This window comes from Pinus tabuliformis, chromosome 3_1 (genome assembly GCF_031772625.1).
Source record: "Pinus tabuliformis cultivar Carrire ecotype Pingquan chromosome 3_1, CPIR1, whole genome shotgun sequence".
NCBI classification, from domain to species: Eukaryota; Viridiplantae; Streptophyta; class Pinopsida; order Pinales; family Pinaceae; genus Pinus; species Pinus tabuliformis.
This window is the reverse complement of record NC_142301.1, coordinates 894500652-894523158: the sequence shown is the minus strand read 5'-3', so window position 1 is coordinate 894523158 and position 22507 is coordinate 894500652. Positions and strand designations below refer to the sequence as shown.

Below are 22507 nucleotides of genomic sequence, written 5' to 3'. Positions count from 1 at the left end.
CAATACAAGAAGTGTCGTCCACCCTTTCTACCCATTGGACCATGTAAAGATAAATTTGGAGGAATGTTGAGGCAAAGTAGAAGGCCATTTAGGTCTCCAAGCAATCCAAGGTACATTTCAAGTCAAAATCGAGCAAGGAGGAGCCTAAAAGTATGGTTTGAATGATCTTTGGAACAAGCAAAGGGAGGTCATCCACATTATAATAGCCATTAGAAAGGCCAACATCCTCATTCAAGCAACGTTGTGAAAACAAAGTGGAATTTTTGACTTCCTAAGAACTCAAGTTAATTTTTCAAGGAATGTCAAGCCATTCCTTCATGGAACATTGTACTTGCTACCTACCAAAAGTGGGTGACCACATAAGATATTTTTTCTCGTATGATTTGTCTTCAGTTGACATCCAACAACCCTTGAAAACCACTAGTGTAGACAATGTATTGTGCCATTTGATCCCTGCTCCAAGAGCCAATCATATGTCCCATCACCCATTTGTCGAGACCATGTGTTTGAAGGTGGGCCATACAACTCTAAAGATATGTTTTCATTGTGCAATCGAGTGCTTATGCTTGTTTTTCCTTCGGCACATTGGGCATAGATTATTAGGTGACTTAAAAGGAGGACAGGTTTTGAGTATAGTTTTTTTCCCTCACCTGAAATGGGAGGTTAATCCTCAATCATAGTCTCGTGGGATCTCTTCTATTGGATTATAGATTCAGGAAGGGCACTACTTGGGAAATCTTGATCTTGGTAGCATGGTCCTATTTTCCCATTTCACATTTTTCACTCCCATATGTGCATTACAAGCCCTATGTTATCATCTTACCTCTCTGGGTCCACATGACTGCTAGGTCAATAAGGCATTGGTACACCCCATCCCCTTATCCACATGTTTTGGTCAGGCCTGGAAATGTTACACCAGAGGTTGATGTAGCGAAAAAAAAGAAATTAAAAGCAAATCATGGCCACAAGCAAGAAACAAAATTAAAGAATATTATAAAATGCAAAAGATGGTTAGGAGATTATATGAGCGCGTGGGCAAAAGCCAAACATGAGCTCTACCCCTCCATTATGGCCATCACGCTGGTTCCAAGGGCCCCATGAGGGCCCCCACATCATTAAGGAACCCATTCACATCCCAACCCCTGGGGCGCGATGAACTGCCCCACCTTAAGGGGGTAATAACTACTTATAGCATACACAACATGCTCTCATCTCTTGGAGCCCCGATCGGTAATATAAAGAAAAATTGAATAAAAGGAAAAGGAAAAAGAAAAAGGGTGGAAAAACAAAGGTTTGGGTAACTCATGTATCCACGATTGCTCCCTCCTACATCTATACACCTAAATATGTGGAAATTCCTCATCATTACCATACTTGAACCCATGGCATTTGGCTTTGACACACTTGTGTCTCTATCCATCTCATCATTATTCATATGACCCATATCAATTCAAGGATGTACCTTAGACCTATATTTCCCCTTATGGGTTGGGAACACCTAATAGGGTCGTTTATTATCCACTCCTAGCAAGGGAGGTAACACTATTACATGCTTAAAGCCCCAAATTTGGAAGGGAAGCCCATTATGAAGTCTCATTTGTGCCCTTGATTAATAATCTTGGTTCACTTGGATGCACTAATGAATTATTGTACCTGATGGTGAAGAAGCGCATTGGATCCTATATGTAATAGACAAGTGGTTTCATCATGGGTTGGGCAACTTAACTGGGGCCCAAGCCCACCAGAGGATCATATTGACATTTACAGGGGATGCATTGAGATCCATGGGACTCCATCATGTGTTTCAGCATCATTTCATGCCATGGGCACTCTCAGCAACTTCAACATCTTGTTTGGTGCCTACATTATTCGCGAGATGACGCACTTGCACCGGCATGACCTAGCTGACTTAGCATGAGGAGTTTTGTCTCACCTTTAAGACTTAAGAGGGTAGGCACCATCATCAAAGCCCTCATTTGGAGCAGTCTACAACCTTATATTTCACCAGGAGACCCATGAGACCAACTTTTGTGCCCCAAACCCACTATGTGGCACTACATGATACTTGCATGAAAAATTGTGGGCCATCCCCTAAATCATCTTTATTGGAGCCCTCTCTCTCAGCATGGTACTTAGAGGACTCAATGTGGCCCTCCAATGGCCCTAAAGCATCATGACATCATCAACTCGACTTGCATATAGATGGCTTTTCCATAACTTGTGATAGCTACTTGGTCAACCTGTGACCATGACTTGTTTCTAGCACATTATTTTATAATTTGGGGGCTCATTAGGCTAATTTGATTTAGAGAAACTCATATCTGTTGACACCTAATCCTCTGCGATTGGGGAATTTGGAATGTGAACAGTCATCAAGAAGATGAACTGATTAGTCACATTCATGTATATAACAATAGCTACCTAATGAAATAAATGAATCAGTTTTTCTGCCAAGTTTGGAGTTACTCCTGGCCTGACATGGTACCAGAGCCAACCCTTTTTTTAGCCTTTGTGCCCATTATAACTCCTCTGCCTGCCTCTGTCCTGACATGGTATGCGTTGGTGCCTACCTCTGTCCTGACATGGTATGCGTTAGTGCCTGCCTCTGTCCTGTAATGGTAAGAGGGTCGTGAGCTTCGATTTCCCTGCAAAATACCTCACAGTTCTGACAGAATCCAGCAGCACCTACAATGGAAGCCATGCAGATTCCCCCAAACTCGCAGATCTTTTGCATATCCATCTTGTGAAACAGAGAGTTTCCCGTCAATAGCTCCACATTGATGGCTGCCGCAAACACAATCTGCAAATCCATGAGAAATTCACAGCATGAGGGCATCCAAACATGCGAATGCTAATAGTTTGATAGAAAATTTGAATCAGAATATCAAGAATATTTTCTCACCATTGCCAAACGACCCGACAGAATTTCCCAGTCTTTGAATTTGGCTGCATGGTCGATACTGGCGGCGAGAGAATTGAAGAAACTCGACATTCTGTCGGGCTGGGGCTCGGGTTTCATAACATTATCTCCACTATCAGCGAAAGCTCTGAGAGTACACAAGCGAGGGGGAAACACAACTTTGCGATCCTTATTGTCGTCTGCTAATGCACGCATCCTCATCATACCCCTCCTGCGAATTGGGGTCGAAAGCTTGGGCAGTGAATTAATACTGGATTCCAGATACCCGTTTAAAAGAAGTTTTGACTCTGTAATGATCGGCGTTGTTTTTTTTTTCTTCAAATGCGGGTGACCGACTAATCAGATGTGAGTCGAACAGCCACTGAAGATCAGAATCATTGTCGAGTTGTAGCTGCGTGAAGACTTGAAGCGGATGAGAGCGATGGTGTTTCAATATGCATAAACCATGGTCGAGCTGTAGCTGCGTGAAGATTTGAAGCGGATAAGGGCGATGGTATGTAAACTGTGGAAACGACAGTCTTTCCATATATTGTGCATAAACCGTAAACTAAGTTATAACCTTGGACTGTATATTGTATATAAACCATGGACTAAGTTGAATTGTGCATAAACCGTGGCCTGAGTTATAACTGTGGACTGTATAAACCGTGGACTGATTATTGTGCATAAACCATGGAGTAAATTATAAACTTGTCCTTTTACATCAGTTTGGACTTGGCGGTCATCGTTTCCGGCAGTGTATGGAAAGATTCAGTCCTATAACTAGGAGCTAAAGTCGATAATTGCGACATCGATTTTGTTGTATCATTGTAATAAGTATAAGAAGTTTTTTATCAGCAGCAGAATTAATTTTTTACAGAATGCATTCAATCATCTCTATGGTAGGAATAGTTCTCACTGGCAAGGAGAACTATCCTAAATGGTCTCGGATGATAAAACACACCCTCATCTTCAATGAGCTGTGGAAAGGAGTGTGTGTCAGAGAAGGAGACAATGACCCAGTGCAACCTACATCAGACAAAGAGCTCGTCATTTGGGATAAGAAGAACAGCAAAGCATATGCATTAATCGCAACATCTGTAAATGAAGAAGTAAGTCGCCATATTTCATCATATTCAACTGCCTTTGAAGCTTTACAAAAGCTCAAAGAACTCTATGACTCACATTCTGCACTTGAAGTTGTTCAACTCATGATTAAACTCTTCACTCTTGAACTGAAAAATAATGATCCTCTTGCTCTTGCATTTGAAGTAAAATCCATAATGCATGATATCAAATCCACTAAGGTTGAGCTGGATATCCCTCTTATTGCTTTTCTCAAGGCACTCTATCCTACTTACTCCAATTATCTCGAGTCTTTACAAGAAAATGGAAATCTTAAAGATATAACCTTTGACTCTCTTGTGAAAAAGTTTGCTGAAAGAGAGAAAGCCTTTGGAAAGAAGACAGTCCCTGAATCTTCTGAAGACACTGTTTGCCTTGCTCATAAAGAAAAGCATCCTGCTCAAGATTCTACAAAAGGAAGAGGTGGACGAAGAGGAAGAGGAAGATACTTCAGAGGCAGGGGGGCAAACATTCTCAAGCAGAAAAAGCAGATTTGCATTGCATTCGCTGCAAACGAAATGGATCACATGATGCTTCTACATGCAAGCTACCATGGGACAAAATTGAGCAGAAAAGAAACCAGCAGAAAGGTAAAACTGATGATACAGACAAAGGTAAAGCACCTGAATCCGCTCACTATATTGAGGCACAATGTAACATTGGAGTAAATGAAGATTTGTTTAATGCTTCACTTGCTTCTTCAAAAAATGATTGGTTACTTGATTCAGGAGCAACCTGTCATATGACTCATAGGAAAGATTTTTTTGAAGATTTCACTGACAATGTTGATGGAGCAGTATACTTTGCAGATCAGTCAAAAATCAAGCCATCAGGGCTTGGCACAATCAGGCTTAAACTGCCTGGTCTTCCAAACTTTCTTCTGGATCATGTTCTATACCTCCCACAGCTTAAGAGAAACTTGCTGTCCTTGGTCCACATCTGCCAGCAAGGTCACTCCATTCATATTTTTGATGGCAAGCTTGAGGTAAGAAATGCATCTGACCACTCACTTGTCATGAGGGGAATAGAAGAAGAAAGGCTTCTCAAATTGCAAGGAACCTCTGCTCATGCACAACATTTCTCATATATTTCTCATCATGAAGAAGGTACACTTCCATCAAGTTTATTATGGCATGCTAGATTTGGACATTTAAACTATGACAGACTCCGCTTATTGAAGAAAAATGGTGTTGCTGGTTTGCCTACAATTACTAGGAAACATAAGCAATGTGATGCTTGCATTCTAGGAAAGCATAGCAAACAGTCTTTTCATGATTCACATTCAAGAGCACATAGGAAGCTTGAACTCATTCATTCAGATCTATGTGGTCCAATGCTTGTTCCTTCTGCAAATGGAAATAAATATATCATGACATTTATTGATGATTACACCAGAATGTGTTGGGTTTATTTATTGAAGAACAAATCTGATGCTTTTCAAACATTCAAGAATTTTCATAAATGGATTGAAAATGATGCACAATCTCATATTGGGTCTATTCGCACTGATAATGGAAAAGAATATACATCAAATGAATTTGAAAACTATCTTCGCCAACATGGGATCAAACATCAAACAACTGTACCTTATAATCCCCAACAGAATGGTGTAGCAGAAAGAATGAATAGAACAATTTTGAATATGGTACGATCCATGCTTTTCTTCAAAAATGTAAAGATAATGTTTTGGGCTGATGCTGTTCTATGTGCTGCATATATAAAGAATAGATGTCCATCTAATGCTATAAGAAACAAGACTCCTTATGAATTGTGGTATGGAGATGTTCCTTCGGTAAAACATCTCAGGATCTTTGGTTCCACCTGTTATGCTTTGATACCAAAGGTAAATAGAAAAAAGCTTGGTGCTAGAAGTCGTAAGTGTATCTTCCTGGGGTATTCAAACACCTCTAAAGCATACCGCCTCTATGATGAAGTAAATAAAAAGTTTGTTGTATCTAGAGATGCCATTTTTCTGGAATCATCCAAATCTGACAATGTTGTTGAGCGGCAACTTGATCGCCTGGATAGATTCGAAAAAACAAAATCATTTCAAGAATTTGATAATCAAATTCCACATCTTGAAGGGGGGATTCCTATACTAGATCAACATGTGGAATCTTCTTCTGAAGAACAATCTCCCCTGCATGAAACTCCAACAAGGGATGATGCTTTAAGTGATGTAATTGATAGAATTGGGAGACTCAATCTTGATTCAGTCCCAACTCAATCAACAGAGCAGCCTTGACCATCTCAGAAAGGTCCCCCAAAGTGGCTGACAAAAACACTTGAAAGTGTTCATCCTGATGAAATTGGAAAAACAGGAACCAGAAATTCAAACCGACAAAATGGAGGTGATGTAGATGACTCTAATTCACCTGTTGATATGGATGTTACTTATGATTGTGAATTGAACTTGTCTACAGATTTTGAACCAACTTCCTTCAAAGAAGCTGCTTCTCATGATGAATGGAAAGAAGCGATGAAAAAGGAGTATGATGCCCTCATAAAGAATGGCACTTGGAAGCTGGTTGATCCTCCATTTGGAACCAAACCAATTGGCTGCAAGTGGGTCTACAAGAACAAATACAAAGCTGATGGCTCACTTGACAAGCACAAAGCTAGGCTTGTGGCAAAAGGCTTTGCACAGAAGGAAGGGGTCGATTATGAGGAAACTTTTGCCCCCACAGCAAAATGGGCCACCATCCGGACACTCTTTGCACTAGCTGCTCAAAACGGTTGGAAAGTCCATCAAATGGATGTAAAAACTGCATTCTTGAATGGAGATCTAAAAGAGAACATTTTTATGTCCCAGCCTGAAGGATTTGCTGTGAAAGGACATGAACATAAATTATGCAAACTTGTAAAGTCCTTGTATGGCCTCAAACAAGCACCACAAGCCTGGTATGAAAAACTAACTGAGCATCTTCTGAAACTCAACTTCAATCATTTTGATCTTGATGATGCAACTTTATTTGTCAAGAAAGTTGGCAAAACAGTTGTATATCTTGTGGTATATGTAGATGATCTTTTAATGACAGGGAACAATGAAAGCTATATTGCATCCATAAAAAAAGAATTAGGAAAAAGTTTTGAAATGACTGATTTGGGCTATGTTCATTACTATCTTGGCATTGAAGTAACCCAACATCCAAAATCCATATTTCTTTCTCAAAAGAAATACATTGGAGATTTGTTAAACAGATTTGGCATGGCAGAGTGCAATCCTCTTTCTACTCCAATGGAACAAAACTTAAAGCTCACATCTATTGAAGGAAAGGAATTTGAGGATGCAACAAAGTATAGACAACTTGTGGGAAGTCTCATCTACCTCACTACTACCAGACCAAACATTTCATTTACAGTTGGAATCCTCTCCAGGTTCATGCAAAAGCCTTGTGAGGGACATTGGTCTGCTGCAAAAAGAGTTCTAAGGTACTTGAAGGGAACTCAAGACCTTGGAATCAAGTATACACAGGTGGACGACTTCAGCTTGATTGGATACTCTGATTCAGACTTCGATGGAGACAAAGAAACTGGAGTATCTACTTCAGGATATGCTATGAGTCTTGGATCAGGAGCTGTCTCTTGGAGATCACGCAAACAATCAGTTCCAGCAGATTCCACAACAGAAGCAGAATACGTGGCAGCAGCTGAAGCAACAAAAGAAATTGTGTGGTTCAGGAAAATTCTTGAAGATTTGCAGGTAAAACAAGTACAATCAACTCCACTCATGATTGACAACACCTCTGCAATAAAGTTGGCCAAGAACCCAAAGTTCCATGATCATACAAAGCACATCAATACTAAATATCATCTGATCCGACATCATGTTGAGGCCAAAACAATCCATCTCCGTCATTGTTCCATAAATGAGCAAATTGCAGACATCTTCACCAAAGCGCTTGGAAGAGAAAAGCTTGAAAGATTCGAAACGATGCTTGGACTCACCAACATCCCTTCAGATTAAGGGGGGAATGTTGACACCTAATCCTCTGCGATTGGGGAATTTGGAATGTGAACAGTCATCAAGAAGATGAATTGATCAGTCACATTCATGTATATAACAATAGCTACCTAATGAAATAAATGAATCAGTTTTTCTGCCAAGTCTGGAGTTACTCCTGACCTGACAATATCAATAGAAGTAAGACTCATTTGTGAGGGCTCACTAGACAAATTCGATTTAGATGGAATCATATAAATAGAAGTGAGTCTCATTTGTGAGAACTCATCATCATCACTTGGGATTTTTTCCCTCTTAGGCAATTCACACTTTTTCTCTTGGAATCTTTGGAGTATCTTGGATGCACTATGATATTTGGAGCTGATTTTTTATCTTGTCTTGGAGCTACTTCTTGAATATGGATGGATATATTGCATGACTAGTTTGTAAGTTCTCTTGTTGATGAAATATTTCTTTGCAAATTGTCTAATGTATGTAATTGTTGCAACTAGAATAAATGCTATTGTACCCTAATTTTGTTGAAGATCATTTTGAAAGCTATTTGGTTGGCTCTTGCATATGTTATTCATGGTATAGCATGCAATGAATGTTCCTAGTGATGAAATGTTATTTTCTTCATGAAACTCCATATTCTAATAGTAGGTAATTGTTGAAAGGTGGTAGCTAGGGCATCATATTTTAGCCTCCTTGAAGACAAATTTTGCTTATCTAACGCATCTAGGACTCCATAAACCCAAAGGAGAAAGCACTGGCCTATGTCATTTGATGATCAACTTTCTTTTATTGCTTCTTTGCTCCTCCCAAGATTTCGGCACCTCTTTCCTTGGACGACTAGCTAGGGCATCAAGCGAAATCTTGTAGAGGAGGAATTTTTGGATTCCATTCAAACAAGACTCTTCCTTGAGGTCTTGTCTTGAGGATCTCCAATTTTGGTTGATTTCTAATGGTGATTCACCCATAAATTCTTGTGCCCTAGGTGTGCCCTGAAAACCTAGTTAGTATTTCCTTGGATAGGTGAATTTCTTGAGGGTTGTATGAGCAACGTATTCAGTGGAATAAATCATAGAAAAAACCCTTTCTCCTCTTGGCCTTGACCTAGTACGTGCTTTGGGAGTATTTCTTCTCACGTTACTCATAAAACCCTGGGTAAAACCCTAGCTAATAATTTGACCTACTAGATCTCATATAAATAAAACTCAACTTCATTTGTATTGGATCATCATCACACTTGGGAATTTCGGCCTTCTTGGCAAATCCGCACTTTTTCTTTGGATTAGCTATTGGATGTCTTGGATGCATTTTGATATTTGGAGCTGAAATTCGATTTTCTTTGGAGCTATCTCTTGATTTGTGGATGGATATATCATATTGTCATCTTGTAAGTGCCTCTTGTTGAAGTTTCATTCTTAAAAAATGTCTAATGTATGGAATTGTTGCAACTAGATTAATGTTATATTGTGCCCTAATTGTTGAAGATTTATTTTGAAAGCTATTTGGTTGGAAATTGCACATGTTACTCATAGCATGACATGTGATGAATGTTCCTAGTGGATGAAATTTTGTTTTTCCTCCATAAAACTCCATAAATTTTGAGTGGGTAATTGTTGAGGGTTGGTAGCTAGGGCATCAATTCTTGACCTCCTTAAAGACGATTATGGAAAATCTGAAGCATCTAGGACTCCATAAGCCCAAAGGAGAAGGCACTGGTCCAAGCCATTTCGTGATCAAATCCTTCTCCATATTTTCTTCTCCCAAAGTTTTGGTCCCTCTTACCCACCATTTTGTGGGTGATATCCCTAGGAGAAAATTTTCTCCAAGATGATCCTCAGCCAGTAGCCAGCAACCACCAACTAGCTCATTGTGCCAGTTCTCCGCCACCTGAGCTAGCCATGTGGTCCCTCATCCATCTATCATGATCATATGTTTGAAGGTGGGCCTCCCAAACCTAAAGGTATGCCTTTGCCATTTGGTAATTGAGTATTCTAGTTTGCTTATCATGGACACTTCTGGGCATGAATTAATGGGGAGATTCGACGGAAAGAATGGGCTAGGTCCCCTATACCCCTTTTGGATATTAACCTTGGCGATCTCTTTTACTGACCATTTGGCTTTAGGGATTGTATTTCACGAAAAACCCTTATTTTGGTTGTGTAGTCTTGATCCCTCATCCACATATATTTCCCCCTTCCCACTCATCATTTCTCCCACCTGGGTCCACATTCCTCCACTGGGTCCACATAGGGATAATTCTCCCCTTCCTCTCTTGCCCACACTTTGGGTTAGGCCTAGAATGATGCCCTAGAGGTTGATGCAGCTAAAAAGAAAAGTAAAAGCATAATTGGCCACATTCAACAGCAAAATGTACCACAAAAAGCAAAAGATGGTCGGGACAAAGACATTTAGCACGTGGGCAAAAGCCAATACATGAGCTCTACCCCATCATCATGGCCATCACCTTGGTTCCTATAGGTTCTATGGGCCTCCTTCATCATATAGGAATCTATGATTTTCCCAACCCTTGTTGGGAAATGAACCACCCTACCTTAAAAGGGGGTATCCAGTGCTATCTCACACATCATGCTCTTACCCTTGACCCCTGAGCAGTAAATTAAAGAAAAATCATAAAAAGGCAAAAGGCATATAAAGAAGGGTGCAAAAATCAAGGTCGGTGCATCTCATGTACCACGATTGCTCCCTCCTATACATTATATACCCAAGTGTGAGCTTCTCTTCTACTAGCCCCCCTTGTACTCTAGCATGTAGCCCAGGGTTGCCCCTTCTCATCCCCTACTCCATTCACCTCTTCATCACATACCACCACCTTTTAAAGGATGTACTGTTTGGCCAATTCAATGTATTTGAATTGTCAATCATAAATTGTCAACCAAGGTGCATAGACTATTGAAGTACAGGTGCACAATATGTGCTAGAAGTTATTCGATATGTCGTTATGTATTTGTTAGGATCTAAACTTAATATGGAGGTGGTATTTGTTAATTATATTAGAGTTACAATCCTTAGAGTTATTAGCTAATTTCTTGGAAGTTAATCTCTATCTAATTAGTTTATGGATGATATGAGAGTGATCCTACTTGTATTAGATTGTTTTGAGATTTTTGGTCTTGATTCTTTATGTTGCAGCTTCTAATTCACTAAGTGCAAAAAGAAATCTATTCTATCAATTGTGAAGAAACATTGTCTGAACTCAATTGTTTAGGAGAAAATTCTCACACTTTTACTTATTCAATTTTCATTCAAACAAAATATTTCAACAACATCTATACTATGAAATAAACACGCTTGAACTATGCTAGATAATAAGCAAATGAAGTAACCATGCAGTACTAGGTATAAAGCAATTCAAATGACAAGCTAAGCTAGGTATGAAACAGATGAAAGTACTTATGCAAATAACAATTCATAAAGGAATTCATTATGCTGGATTTTCACACAAAACAAAGTATTCAAGGAATGAAAGGAAATCGAGTTGCAATTGGTTAAGACCTATCACTATTCGTAGGGGCCCTCCATAGATCAGTTCACAATCTTCAATCAACGCAACGCATACACACAAACCCAATTCTATTGCTGGCAAACAAAATTCACACACTGTTTCAAAATTACATCATTTGGCGCGCACCCTAATCACAGTGCGGCCATAAGTTTTTATAACAGGTCTCTAGCATAACAATATGAGTAATTTAAGCCTAATATCTTTATCTTAGCTAAACTATATCGCTAAATCTTCAATTTGCTATTCCGAAAGCAAATTGATAAGATTTTGATTGAACTCAGATTTCGTTTCGGCAACAATCCTACAGTTGACTTGGAGTTTGACCATGATCTCCTGCGCTTATCTTAACGAACAGTTTCAAGGGGATAGGAAGGAATCCACGAGGAAACCATTCTCTATCCATCTGCATCCTTCGCTGCTGACCTGGAGCTTCTGAACCTAGCAAACAATGGAGGCAGCTACAAAAATCTGGATTAGTTGCGGAAACAGACTGATTCGGTAGCTAATTGCATTCTTTAACAAAACAATAGGGTATAAAGTCAAACATGAATAAGAAGACATATTATTGCATACCTTCATCAAAACCTGGTGGATATGGCTTTATTTAGGTGGTAGATATATAGGAAAAGAGAGAAGTATTAGGCAAAAAGGGATGTCATGGTAGGACAATCTTCAGACTCTACATGTACCTTGGACATATTATCCCCTTTAGAAGTAGAAACCACCTAATAGGATACTTGGCTAACCCCATTTGGAGTTTGGAGACATTAGCACATGCCAAAGCACAGAATGGAAGGGCGGGCCATTATGAAGTCCCCACCTGTGGTCCACGGTTTTTAAGCTCTTTTACTTGATTTCTTTGATGAATTGTTGTACTAGAAGGTTAGGGGACGCATTGGATCTTATGCAAGATTGCAGATGGTCTCCATCTTGGGTTTGGTCTCCCTATATGGGGTCCTAACCCTCCAGAGGGCTACATTGGCACATCTAGGGTGTGTTTTGAGAGCCATGGGCCTCCACAACAGTAGACAACACTCCATGGATCCTCAAAGATGTTCAAAGATCACTCGAGATTCACCTATTGGACAAGGAAGATGCACCTGGTTCACCTTTTCCCAGCCAACCCCATAGATGTACCATGCACTTGGCAATTGACCCAAGACTTGTAGGATGATGTGGCATCACCTACACAATCATCTGAGCCCTTACAGATGGTCTACAAGCATCTTCAACTCACTTGGAGACCCACGAGGTCACTTGTGTGCCCTCACAGCCATTGGGAGCACCATACGTTTATTATGTGGAGAACAAGGGGCCATCCCCTTGTCCATTACTTTTCGAAGTCCAACTCATTATTTTGGCACTTATGGACTTCATCAGGGCTCTTAGAGAGCCAAATGACATGCATTTTTTATCATTCGACCCCTTGGGAGGCTTATTATTTTATTTGTGAGCTAGTTTGGTGGGCTTGTCACCAATAGATAGTTATTTGCACATTATTTTAATTGATGGGCTAATGTAGTTTCAAATTAGGTCATTCGAACTCCTAATGAGTGTATAAATAGGAGAGACATGAGTTCATTTGTATGGATTGGATCATATCTTCTTGTGAGATTTTCACTATCTTTTGAGGATGAGACTTTTTGGATGGATGGATGAATTTTGATGTTTGGTTATTCTTCTTTGTCTTGGAGCTCCTATGAATGGCATATCTTGTTGCATTCATGATATTGGGATTTTCATTGTTCTAGGGTTAATTTGCTTTTTTTCTTGGAACAAAATTGTGGTGATTAAATCTCTAAATAGTGTTGTATCATGATTGGGTCATGTTTTAATGAATGAATGTTCCTATAGACATCCTTGTCTTTATAAGTCACCAAATATTGTTGAACAAAGTATAAATGTCCTTGAAGCTACTTCCATTAAGCCCTAATGGCCAACGAAGTTGTCTTTTAGGCCTCCTTGACCAGTGGAAATCAATCCAAACTCTAAATCTTTCATGAATCCATCTCTCCCAAAGGGAAAAGCATTGGTCCTCCTCTAGTGATCACTTTAAAGCTTATTTCTTTCACCTTCCCCTCTTTCTCTAGGCCTAGCCTACATAGGTCACCTAGGGCATCAATTATCTCACAATCCAACCATCCAAATATTTCGATTTTTGGTCCACAACTGCGCTGGTGTGTCCTCAAGAATCCCTCCAAATTTCATGAGATTCCGATGGTGGGGCTTGAGATATCGCAAGCCCTAGCTTGAAGACCAATTCTTGCCCTTGGTTTCCTTTAGGCTAGAAACCTCATTGGGATCCTTGCTTTGCCTTTCATTGAAAATGTATTCCTTGATCCCTTTCCCCTCCCTAATTAGGTCAAGTATATCATTGGTTGCTAAATCCTATCCTCTTGACCTAACCTTGGGTCTACTTGGTCCCGTGTGGTCCCATGTACTATCAAGGCTAATTCTTCAAAGATCACCTAAAACCCAAGTTTCCAAAAGAATTCTAGGGCTTAAGGATCTCCTTTATAAGACACATACTCGAAACCTAACCCTTGAAATTCTCCCCAATCCCTTCCTAGAGAGCCTTCCATCTTGTCTTCCAAGACAAACAAGCCACAATCTTGAGCCTCTCTTCTGAATAGTCTTCTAGGAGCACGGTTCATCCTATCTTTGATCTATTAATATTTTTTATCCCTATCATACTGGGTCTCCTCCCATTGATGAAAGTCCATAAAAAGAAGGGAGCTTTAGCTGAGGTGACAGTGGGTTATTCCTCGATTGTTGCCCTTGACCTAGCAATTGTCCCTTTAGGATTCCCTCCTAGGAACCTTGCTAGTTTGAGCGGTAACGGTCCCCTCTTCTTGGACGGCTAGGTTAGGGCATAGAGTGAAATTCTCTAGAGAGTGAAAGGGTGGATTCCGAGATAATAGACTTCAAGCTTAGGGTCTTAGCTACAAGACCTCAAAGTTTGACAAGCATCCCTTGTGTTTTCATCCATAAAAACTCTTGCTCGAGGTGTGCCCTAGAAGGGAAACCCTAGTTTGCATTTCCTTGACTTGGGGACTTCTTTGAGGGTTGTATGAGCTTAGTATTCATTGGAATAAATCATAAGAAGCCCTTTCTTCTCCTTGCCTTGATCTCAAGAGTACCTTTAACCACGATAATTCACAAAACCCTAGATCTCGTGCAAGTTTCTTATAGGGAGAAAAAACCCTTTTGAAGTGCCATATTATCACATAGAGCTTCCCTTAAGAAGTCCTACCTCATCACCTAGTACCTCAAACCCTAGAACATCAATTAAAGATGATTGTTTATCTACCGGGACTCCTCCCATTGATGAAAGTCCTTAAACAGTAGGGGACACTAACTGTGGTGACAATGGGACATTGTCCCATTGTTATCACTTGGTTTACCTCTTTGACCCATAGGATTTCCCTCCTTAGGGCCTGTTAGATTGTGGTTGTTGATTTTTGTAGCATCGGATGTGCCCTTGACTCGAGATTTTACAGAGAGGCTAAGACACATGCATTCTCCTATACCGAGAAATCGTTTGGGAAAATTCCACCTAGAGATGATTTAATTAAAATAATTAACTTTTTTAAATGGTTCCCTAAGTCTAAACTCAGGAAATTTGGTTAATTAAAGGGTATTAATTAAATCAGGTGTGAATCTTCTAGAAGAAGATGAGGATCAACTCCCAGTTAATATTAGCCTTTGATTATGTTTTAATCTTGGTCGTTGGTGCTACAACAAGAGATTATAAGGAGTTTGATGGGCACTTAGAGAACACACTTGTGCAATTCGATTTTGCTAGGAAATCGATTTCCTGAGTAGTAGTTGTGAGTTGTCGGAAGTGACTAAGTAAAGTCGAAGTAGTGAGAGGGGCAGGGATAGTAGACCGGAGGAGAGTTTTCCAGATCTGGAGAGTGAAAGGTAGAGAAGAAAGAGAGAGGTTTAGAGAAGCAGGGAAGTGCCACGTAGAGGCAGCGCAGAGCTTCAGAGGGAGTCCGAGATTCAGCTGGGAAAGTCGAATTCCAGAGCCAGAAGTCGGGGTGTGAGACCAGAGGGCCAGAGGATCGAAATTCCAACCAGTAGGAGATCAGAGAAGGAGGTGATGCGGAGCCCAGAGACTATGACGCAGATGTACGTAGGCTGATGCATAGGTTGCGTAGAGGCAGTGTGGGGCCAACCATGTAGAGCCTAGATCATATTTGGATCACCAGTGACGGTTTGAGATTTTTTTCACTATCTCCTTGTCAGTATTTCTCTATATCAGATTGCCATCTTAGGCATCTAACGATTTGTACTCAGATTACTATTGCATTATCATCAAAACCCTCAGTTGTTGCATCGGTTTTCCCACATTGGGTTTTTCCGGGGACATTTGTCCAAAAACAACAGCGTATATGTGTGTGTTTATTTCTCTCCAGTGCAGTATTTTGTTTCTATAGTACTTTATTTTGTGTACGCTGCAGTGTATGTATTTCAATATTTGTCATAGAAAACTGCAAGTAATTTGTTCAAGTAATTTAACAAATAGGGGAAATATCATCAGTTCGCTAAAGTAGGAATCAAGTCACCAATTTTTCACAGTGGTAACACAACCTACAACATAAAAGTAAATGGCTTGCCACATACAAGGAGGCGATAACAATAGAAAATCTCAATGAGGTTGAGAAGCGAGTGAAGGTGAGAAGAGGAGAAGGAAGGAGAGGTGGAAAATGATAGGGATGAACTAGTGGAGGAAAGAGAGATCAAAGTTACTGAATGCAGGACCAAAAAACTGAACCAAATACACAAGAGGGGACAACAATAGAGATGAACAATTGAAGCCAAGAAGTAAGAGGTGGCAACACTAGTTGAGATAGCAAATGAAAAAGGTGAGAATTGACAACTCCATAGCACAAATAGTGAAGGAAAGAAGAAAAAGTTGAGTTGAACTGGTGAATGAAATAGACAAGTGGAAGCAAATATTGGAGCAATGGTTGGAGATGTGATCCCATAGTTGCAGTCTATAGGATGCGACAACCAAGACCAAAGTCCCTAATAGGCAAAGGAGAGGCATGGTGATTGGTCCCATCTAAGGAGAAGCCATCTCAAGTCGGGCCCTACCTGAGAAGATGACCTAGAGAGACCCATTAGTGGTGATGTAGCCTAGAAAAGGGGGAAGCAAAAGAAATAGATAAAGAGGATATAGGAGAAAGGGTTCATTAGTAAAAGTATGAATTGGGGTGCTATTAATTTTAATAGAAACCCTCAACATATAAGGCCTAAGTTTCTCTCACAATGGTCCCTTCCAAAAACAAATCATCACTCAACTTGGTAGACCATATTAGTTATGGAAACCTTATGAGACTAGTATAATCCACGAGCCACTAGAGAAAGTTAGTAGTAGAAGGAAAGGATTTCATTCAGCATTCGATGGATAAGGAAAAGAGAAGAATAGTATGCGAAATAAAGCATCATGCAACATTCTTATCTCCTACGGTGATATGCGAGCATCAGGAGGTGGATCTACTATGACTAATGATTTATGGGAGCACTTGTTGAGTAGCCCTATAAAGGTGATCGCTTATTGTACTTTTCCCCTCACTTTCCCATTATCTCAATGCACTCTTTGTTCCCCAAATCAACCATATCCATATGTATGCACACCTCTTTGGCCATGACCATCATTCTTCATGGAAGTCTCACAGTTTGCGATGCATCTAGTCTCCCTAATGCAGTGACCCATATCCTCCAAGGTAGTGAAAATATCTCTTCCGACCTCCAAGTCAAGAGTAATCAGCTCCAAGTCAAGGCACTCTTAACGCCCCCTTTAATGTCCCATTTGCATCTTTGAGGTATCTTCAAAATGAGACAACATCTCCTTTTGGTGCAGGCATGAGATTAAAAGAGGTAACATGGCAAATGTGTTGAGTAATAAAGATGTCAAAGCAAGTCAAGGACACATCATGGACCAAGGACAACTCATGTTCAGGAAAGTTCAAGCCTTAAACCACACAAAAAGCAGGCAAATGGACCCAGACAAGGAGTGTCGTCCACCCTTTCTACCCATTGGATCATGTAAAGGTCAATTTGGAGGAATGTTGAGGCAAAACAGAAGGCCATTTAGGTCTCCAAGCAATCCAATGGACATTTCTAGTTAAAATCAAGCAAGGAGCCTAAAAGCATGGTTTGAATCATCTTTGCACCAAGCAAACGGAGGTCATCCACATTATACTAGCCATTGGAAAGGCCAACGTCAAGCAACATTTAGCAAACAAAGTGGAATTTTTTACTTCCTAAGCACTCAAGTTAATTTTTCAAGGAATGTCAAGCTATTTCTTGATGGAAGGTTGTACCCTTTGATCAATTCGGACCTCCTTTGGTCAAATCAAACCTCTAATTGGTGGGATGTCTCACCTATTTTCAGATTTAAGTAATGTAATGAAAAAAATTGTAGTTTGGCTTAATCGTGAAGCATATAGTACATGAAAAGTCGCTTGTATTTTCAAGCAAAATGTCATGTCCCTTCACAAATGAATTAATCGGGGGACGCAACAACACAATTTTGGCATCAATTTTGGCTTAGGAGGAGGACCCCACACGCAAAACGTAGGAGCTGTAGGCAATTCGATTTATTTCTGGCAGCTAGTGGAATGTGGGGACCACCACATGCATAATTCAAACTTGGCCAAGGAATGCATTGGAGGGAATTCGAACTAGTGGAAGGAGGGGCCCACAAGAGGCTAAGGGGGTCCAAAGTGATAAAAGAGGATGGAGCTCTCATTTTGCAGCATTCTGATTATTTGACAAACAAACTTACTCTTGTACGCTCTGCTGCTTAGTGAGTCTACTAGCCGTTTAGCCACGAGTCCTCTGTAGGGAAGATTCAACCTCTACTTCGGGGGACTACTCGTGCACGCCCTAGGGAGGATGTTCCACAGAGGGTGTAGGAGTTTCAGAATCGATTCACAGTTCATCTAGCCACGTAGAGGAAGGGATTGCGTACTTTCTGGGTAGCCAGAAATACGCAGAGGAGGATTGAGCCAGCCAGGAGGTCCGTAACTTGTTGGGAGTTCCGATAGCAAGGAGGTAGAGGGTTGAGGGTATTTTCTCAGAGTTTTGCAGCCAGTTAATCAGTACAGATAGCAATATGCATTTCTGGGCAGAGGGACTGCGCAGTGGCCTGTGGCAACAAATTCATCGGGCTTAGGTGAGCAGCCATAAGGGCCAAGGGTCATCCAGGGAGAAAGGGATCAGCTACTACAGGTGAAAGCAGCATTTGAGGGGTGTTTCCAGGTATATTTGCAGGCTGTTTCCTGCAAGTCGAATTTGGCAACAATAGCCGAAGAGGGGCTCCCAAGGGGCCGAAAATCCAAAGTCAAAATCAGAGAAATTCCCTTCTAGGTTTTTTTGGGTTTTGTCCTAGGGGTCTAAGGCTGAAAGAATAGAATTTTCTGGGTGGTTTTTGGGCACATTCCAGCAAGTCGAAATCAGCAGAACACCAGTTTTCTGGGACAGTGCAGTGCATAGTGGTGCAGCAACTGAACAACCATCTTTCCAGCGATTCCATCACCTGGGTTTGGTCCAAATTGTCCTTGAGACAAGCCCAGGTGCACCACTTCATTCATATATTGTACTCATGCTCTCATATTTCATAATATATGGCTCAGTAGTTCCAGTTTTACAGTGTTTCATGGGTGTTTGATACATGTTTTTAATTTTATGTTGCTGCACTGTTTGTTTATTTGAAATATCACTTAAATTTCTGTTTAAGAACATTACAGTGGTATCAGAGCCTAATTCTTGGCTCAGTTGTGGGGTTGGTTTCCTATGAGAGGAGAAGACTGGGAGAACATCACTTACCAGAGGTAGAGGTACAGGAGCAGAGAAAGGGAGCTGGAAATTACACCAGACACAGAGGAAAGAGGGAAAATAATGGTCGGAGAGGAGCCTAAGAGCAGGGAGGAGATGGCTTTCGATAGCCTCTTGAGGGCTCTAAGTGACTTGGCCAAGGGGCAAAAAGACATGCTGGAGGAGATCAAATCACAGAGCCAAGACAGAGCCACACCTAGAGGGTTTTTGTGTGGAGAGACTTTCGAGGTGTTATCACAAAATCAAGCAATGAAGGCTGCCAATCAGCAAGATTCTGTGTAACTATTTCAAACCAGGCTTTGGACTAAGGCTTAGCCTCCTTAGTCTGAGAGGGCTCTCTCACAGATTATGAATATTGACTAGTGACAAGAAAAGATGGCTAACTCTTATAAGACACATGAAAAATAAGCTGGCTGGACAACATTGAATTGATTCCCACTGGGCTTATGGAGTCTCTCATATCTCAGCAAACAAAAACACTATCTTTTCATAGAAATCAGGGCACTTTACATCTATATGTTCAAACATAACTTTGAAACCACAGTTTGCCAAGGCATACAGGAAGTCAGAGCATGATTCATGAGTTCTGAGTGATTATGCATTAACAAAACTGTAAAAGAACCTTAAAGAAAGAATACCATCACACATTTGAACAAGAAGATCCATTGTGAATCCTGAGAAGAAAACACAGTCATTTGCATTACTGAAATTTGTTTATACATAAACCAAAAACAGTCTTCTCCAAAACATCCAACCCTCATTACATCAAAGTCTGATCTATATATAGAGATACAACCTTAACCACTATGAGCTTCCTCCTCCAGCATGAGGGGAGCTCGAAGACTATTACTAATTACCCCTATCTATCAATTAACTAATTCATTAAATACATCAAGTGCTGACTGTAATTACAAAGAGTGCTAATTAAACTACATATCCAATTCTATCTTCCTCGTATCATGATCCTCCTTTGCTCTTGGACACCTGTCTCCTTTCAGTTTGGCCGAGATAACTGAGAAGTGGATGCAATGAACAAAGTTAGCATTGGATACTGAATGCGCTGATGGTTCATTGATCATAAGAACAAACCCCTGTTTTTCCGGTCCTTGTCTCCCACCATCCTTCGAAAGTTAAGCAACATGTTCCCAGCTCTTTAATACCCCAAAATTTATGAGCATCACCATATTTCAGATGTGTTGGAGGCTTCGTTGATGGACATATGTATAAACCAAAACAATACTCCTCGTATGCCATTTCTGCCAAACCCTAACTGGTCATAAAGTACCTTTATAAAAGTTTTAACTTGAGACAAAATATTTCACCTTTACAAAAAGGCACACTTGTCATTATCTGAATGGCTAGGATAGCCTCATGTGGTCTCCCTTATGCTCCTTAGGTGTTTCCTTCAAAAATTTGCTGATCTTACCATTAAACTGTTAGCGCTACGAAACTGATGTTTTTGCTAAAACAGAGTGTATTTGCAGTAAGGAAATTTTGGCTTGAACTTCTAATTTTTTAAATCTTCTTTACAGGTGGCAGAGACCTATATGTCTTCAAAACAATGGAGCTTTAACAAAATTTGCCAAAATTAAAAAAAAAAAAAAAAATGACCTCTCTCACCATCAATGAGCAGCTAGTTAACCTAGCTGTGCTTTTAAATTTGCAATCTCCCTCCTCAGGGCTTTGTTTTCAGCTCTTAGAGTCATGTTCATTTTTCTGATGAATTTAGCTTGTTTAATAGCTGGAACTGTTCATGTATACACATCAGCCACTGAATCCACTTGACTCACTAGGTTTTTACTACCCTTTAACACAGCTCTTCGATAGTTGGCATACCTGACTGCACGCTCTCTAATGACATTCTTTGCTTTGGCAATTTCATCTTTTGCTGTCCCCGCTTGATTCTTTATGGCTATAACATTTCCTCCTTGGGAAATAATAACTTTTCTGTTCTTGTCTTTATGCTTGACTGCCTCCACTGTTTTGGACAATACTTCAATTACCTCTGTTCTGGGCATCTTTACAACTTTCTCTCCTTTATGCACTTTCTCAGCTTCTCTAACTTGTTTCCTTGTAACCGGCCTTCGTGGTTTGAAAATAAACTCCTCACTAGGTTCATCAAACCTTAGTTTCTTCGAAGCTTTGGATTTCTTAGTGCTCTCCGGCGATGATTTAGTCAAATCAATATGCATGGGTTCAACATGCACCGGTTCTACCTACTCAAACTCAATGGCCTCAAGCAAATCACTTAAGCTAGCCTTTGATATTGGACTTTCCTCAACAGCTACTGATTTGCCCTTCTCTTTGCTTAATTGATTCCTTGTTCTAACTCTTGATACTCTTTCAGACCCACTTGATCCAGGTACATCTTTCTTGTGCTTAACCTTTTCCTTTGATGATGGCTGAGGTGGCTCTTTAAGAACCAAGGGCTTTACTGGTTTTTTCAATTGAGACTTGGTTTTCTTTTTATCCCTAGCCTCTTTTCTAAGCTCAGCTATTGTAGGTTCCTCCACTGATTCTTCTCTTTCTCTAACCGGCTGTGGGGTGAGGCCTGTCTTACTCTGGAAACCAGCCATATAGATGAAAGAATTCCAATCCCTACCAGTCTTCTGAAGACCATCCAGCACTAACAGTTTGACTAGACCATGATGAAATAATGATGTCTCACAGTCATCCTTCCTTAATTGAACTTTATCACACATTTTGCTGAGACTACGAAACAAGTAAAATGGAATATCTATAGAGGCTTTACCAGTAAAATGCAATAACAACTTAAAGTGATAGGAGTAAACCTTGTTATATCTACCCTCACAGGTTAAATACTTTTGAATACATGTAAGAAGCAGAGCATAGTGCTCCTTAACATAGCTCCTAGGCACAGCTTTTGTTAAATCCTCATTCACATATGCCTCCTTAAGAAATTCTTTGCAGGGGTTCAAATCAAATTTAAAGTTCTTAAACCACTCCTGCCCTCCTCTTGGAATTTCAGTTACATTAGCAATTGCCTATGGAGATACTTGAAATTCTAACATATATACTTTAGAATTTAAACCTGTAAAGTTCAAGGCAAACTCTTTTGTTACCTCAGCATGGCCACCCTGCAGCTTCTCACAGAAATTCCAACAGCCAGCATCCTTGAAAGCTTTCCTAACAC

At 40.3% G+C, this 22507-nt stretch overlaps 1 protein-coding gene across 1 annotated transcript; it reads right to left on the bottom strand.

Moving 5' to 3' along the window:
- Nucleotides 1–2566: 2566 nt before the first annotated feature.
- Nucleotides 2567–21235, bottom strand: LOC149190508 (uncharacterized). Its single transcript, XM_089410532.1, has 3 exons — nt 21190–21235; nt 2903–3255; nt 2567–2800 (listed from the first exon to the last, which is right to left on the bottom strand). Exons 1-3 carry the CDS (start codon nt 21233–21235, stop codon nt 2567–2569), a joined length of 633 nt encoding a protein of 210 aa, XP_089266658.1.
- Between the last annotated feature and the right edge of the window lie 1272 nt (nt 21236–22507).

What these genes read in the sequence shown, in the direction of transcription:
- LOC149190508 (XM_089410532.1), bottom strand. Translation starts at nt 21,235, where the DNA reads ATGAAATTGCCAAAGCAAAGAATGTCATTAGAGAGCGTGCAGTCAG. An exon ending in ATTAGAGAGCGTGCAGTCAG is followed by an intron (nt 3,256 to 21,189) that starts GTATGCCAACTA and finishes ACATCTGATTAG; the next exon opens with TCGGTCACCCGCATTTGAAG. An exon ending in TGTCGGGTCGTTTGGCAATG is followed by an intron (nt 2,801 to 2,902) that starts GTGAGAAAATAT and finishes ATGGATTTGCAG; the next exon opens with ATTGTGTTTGCGGCAGCCAT.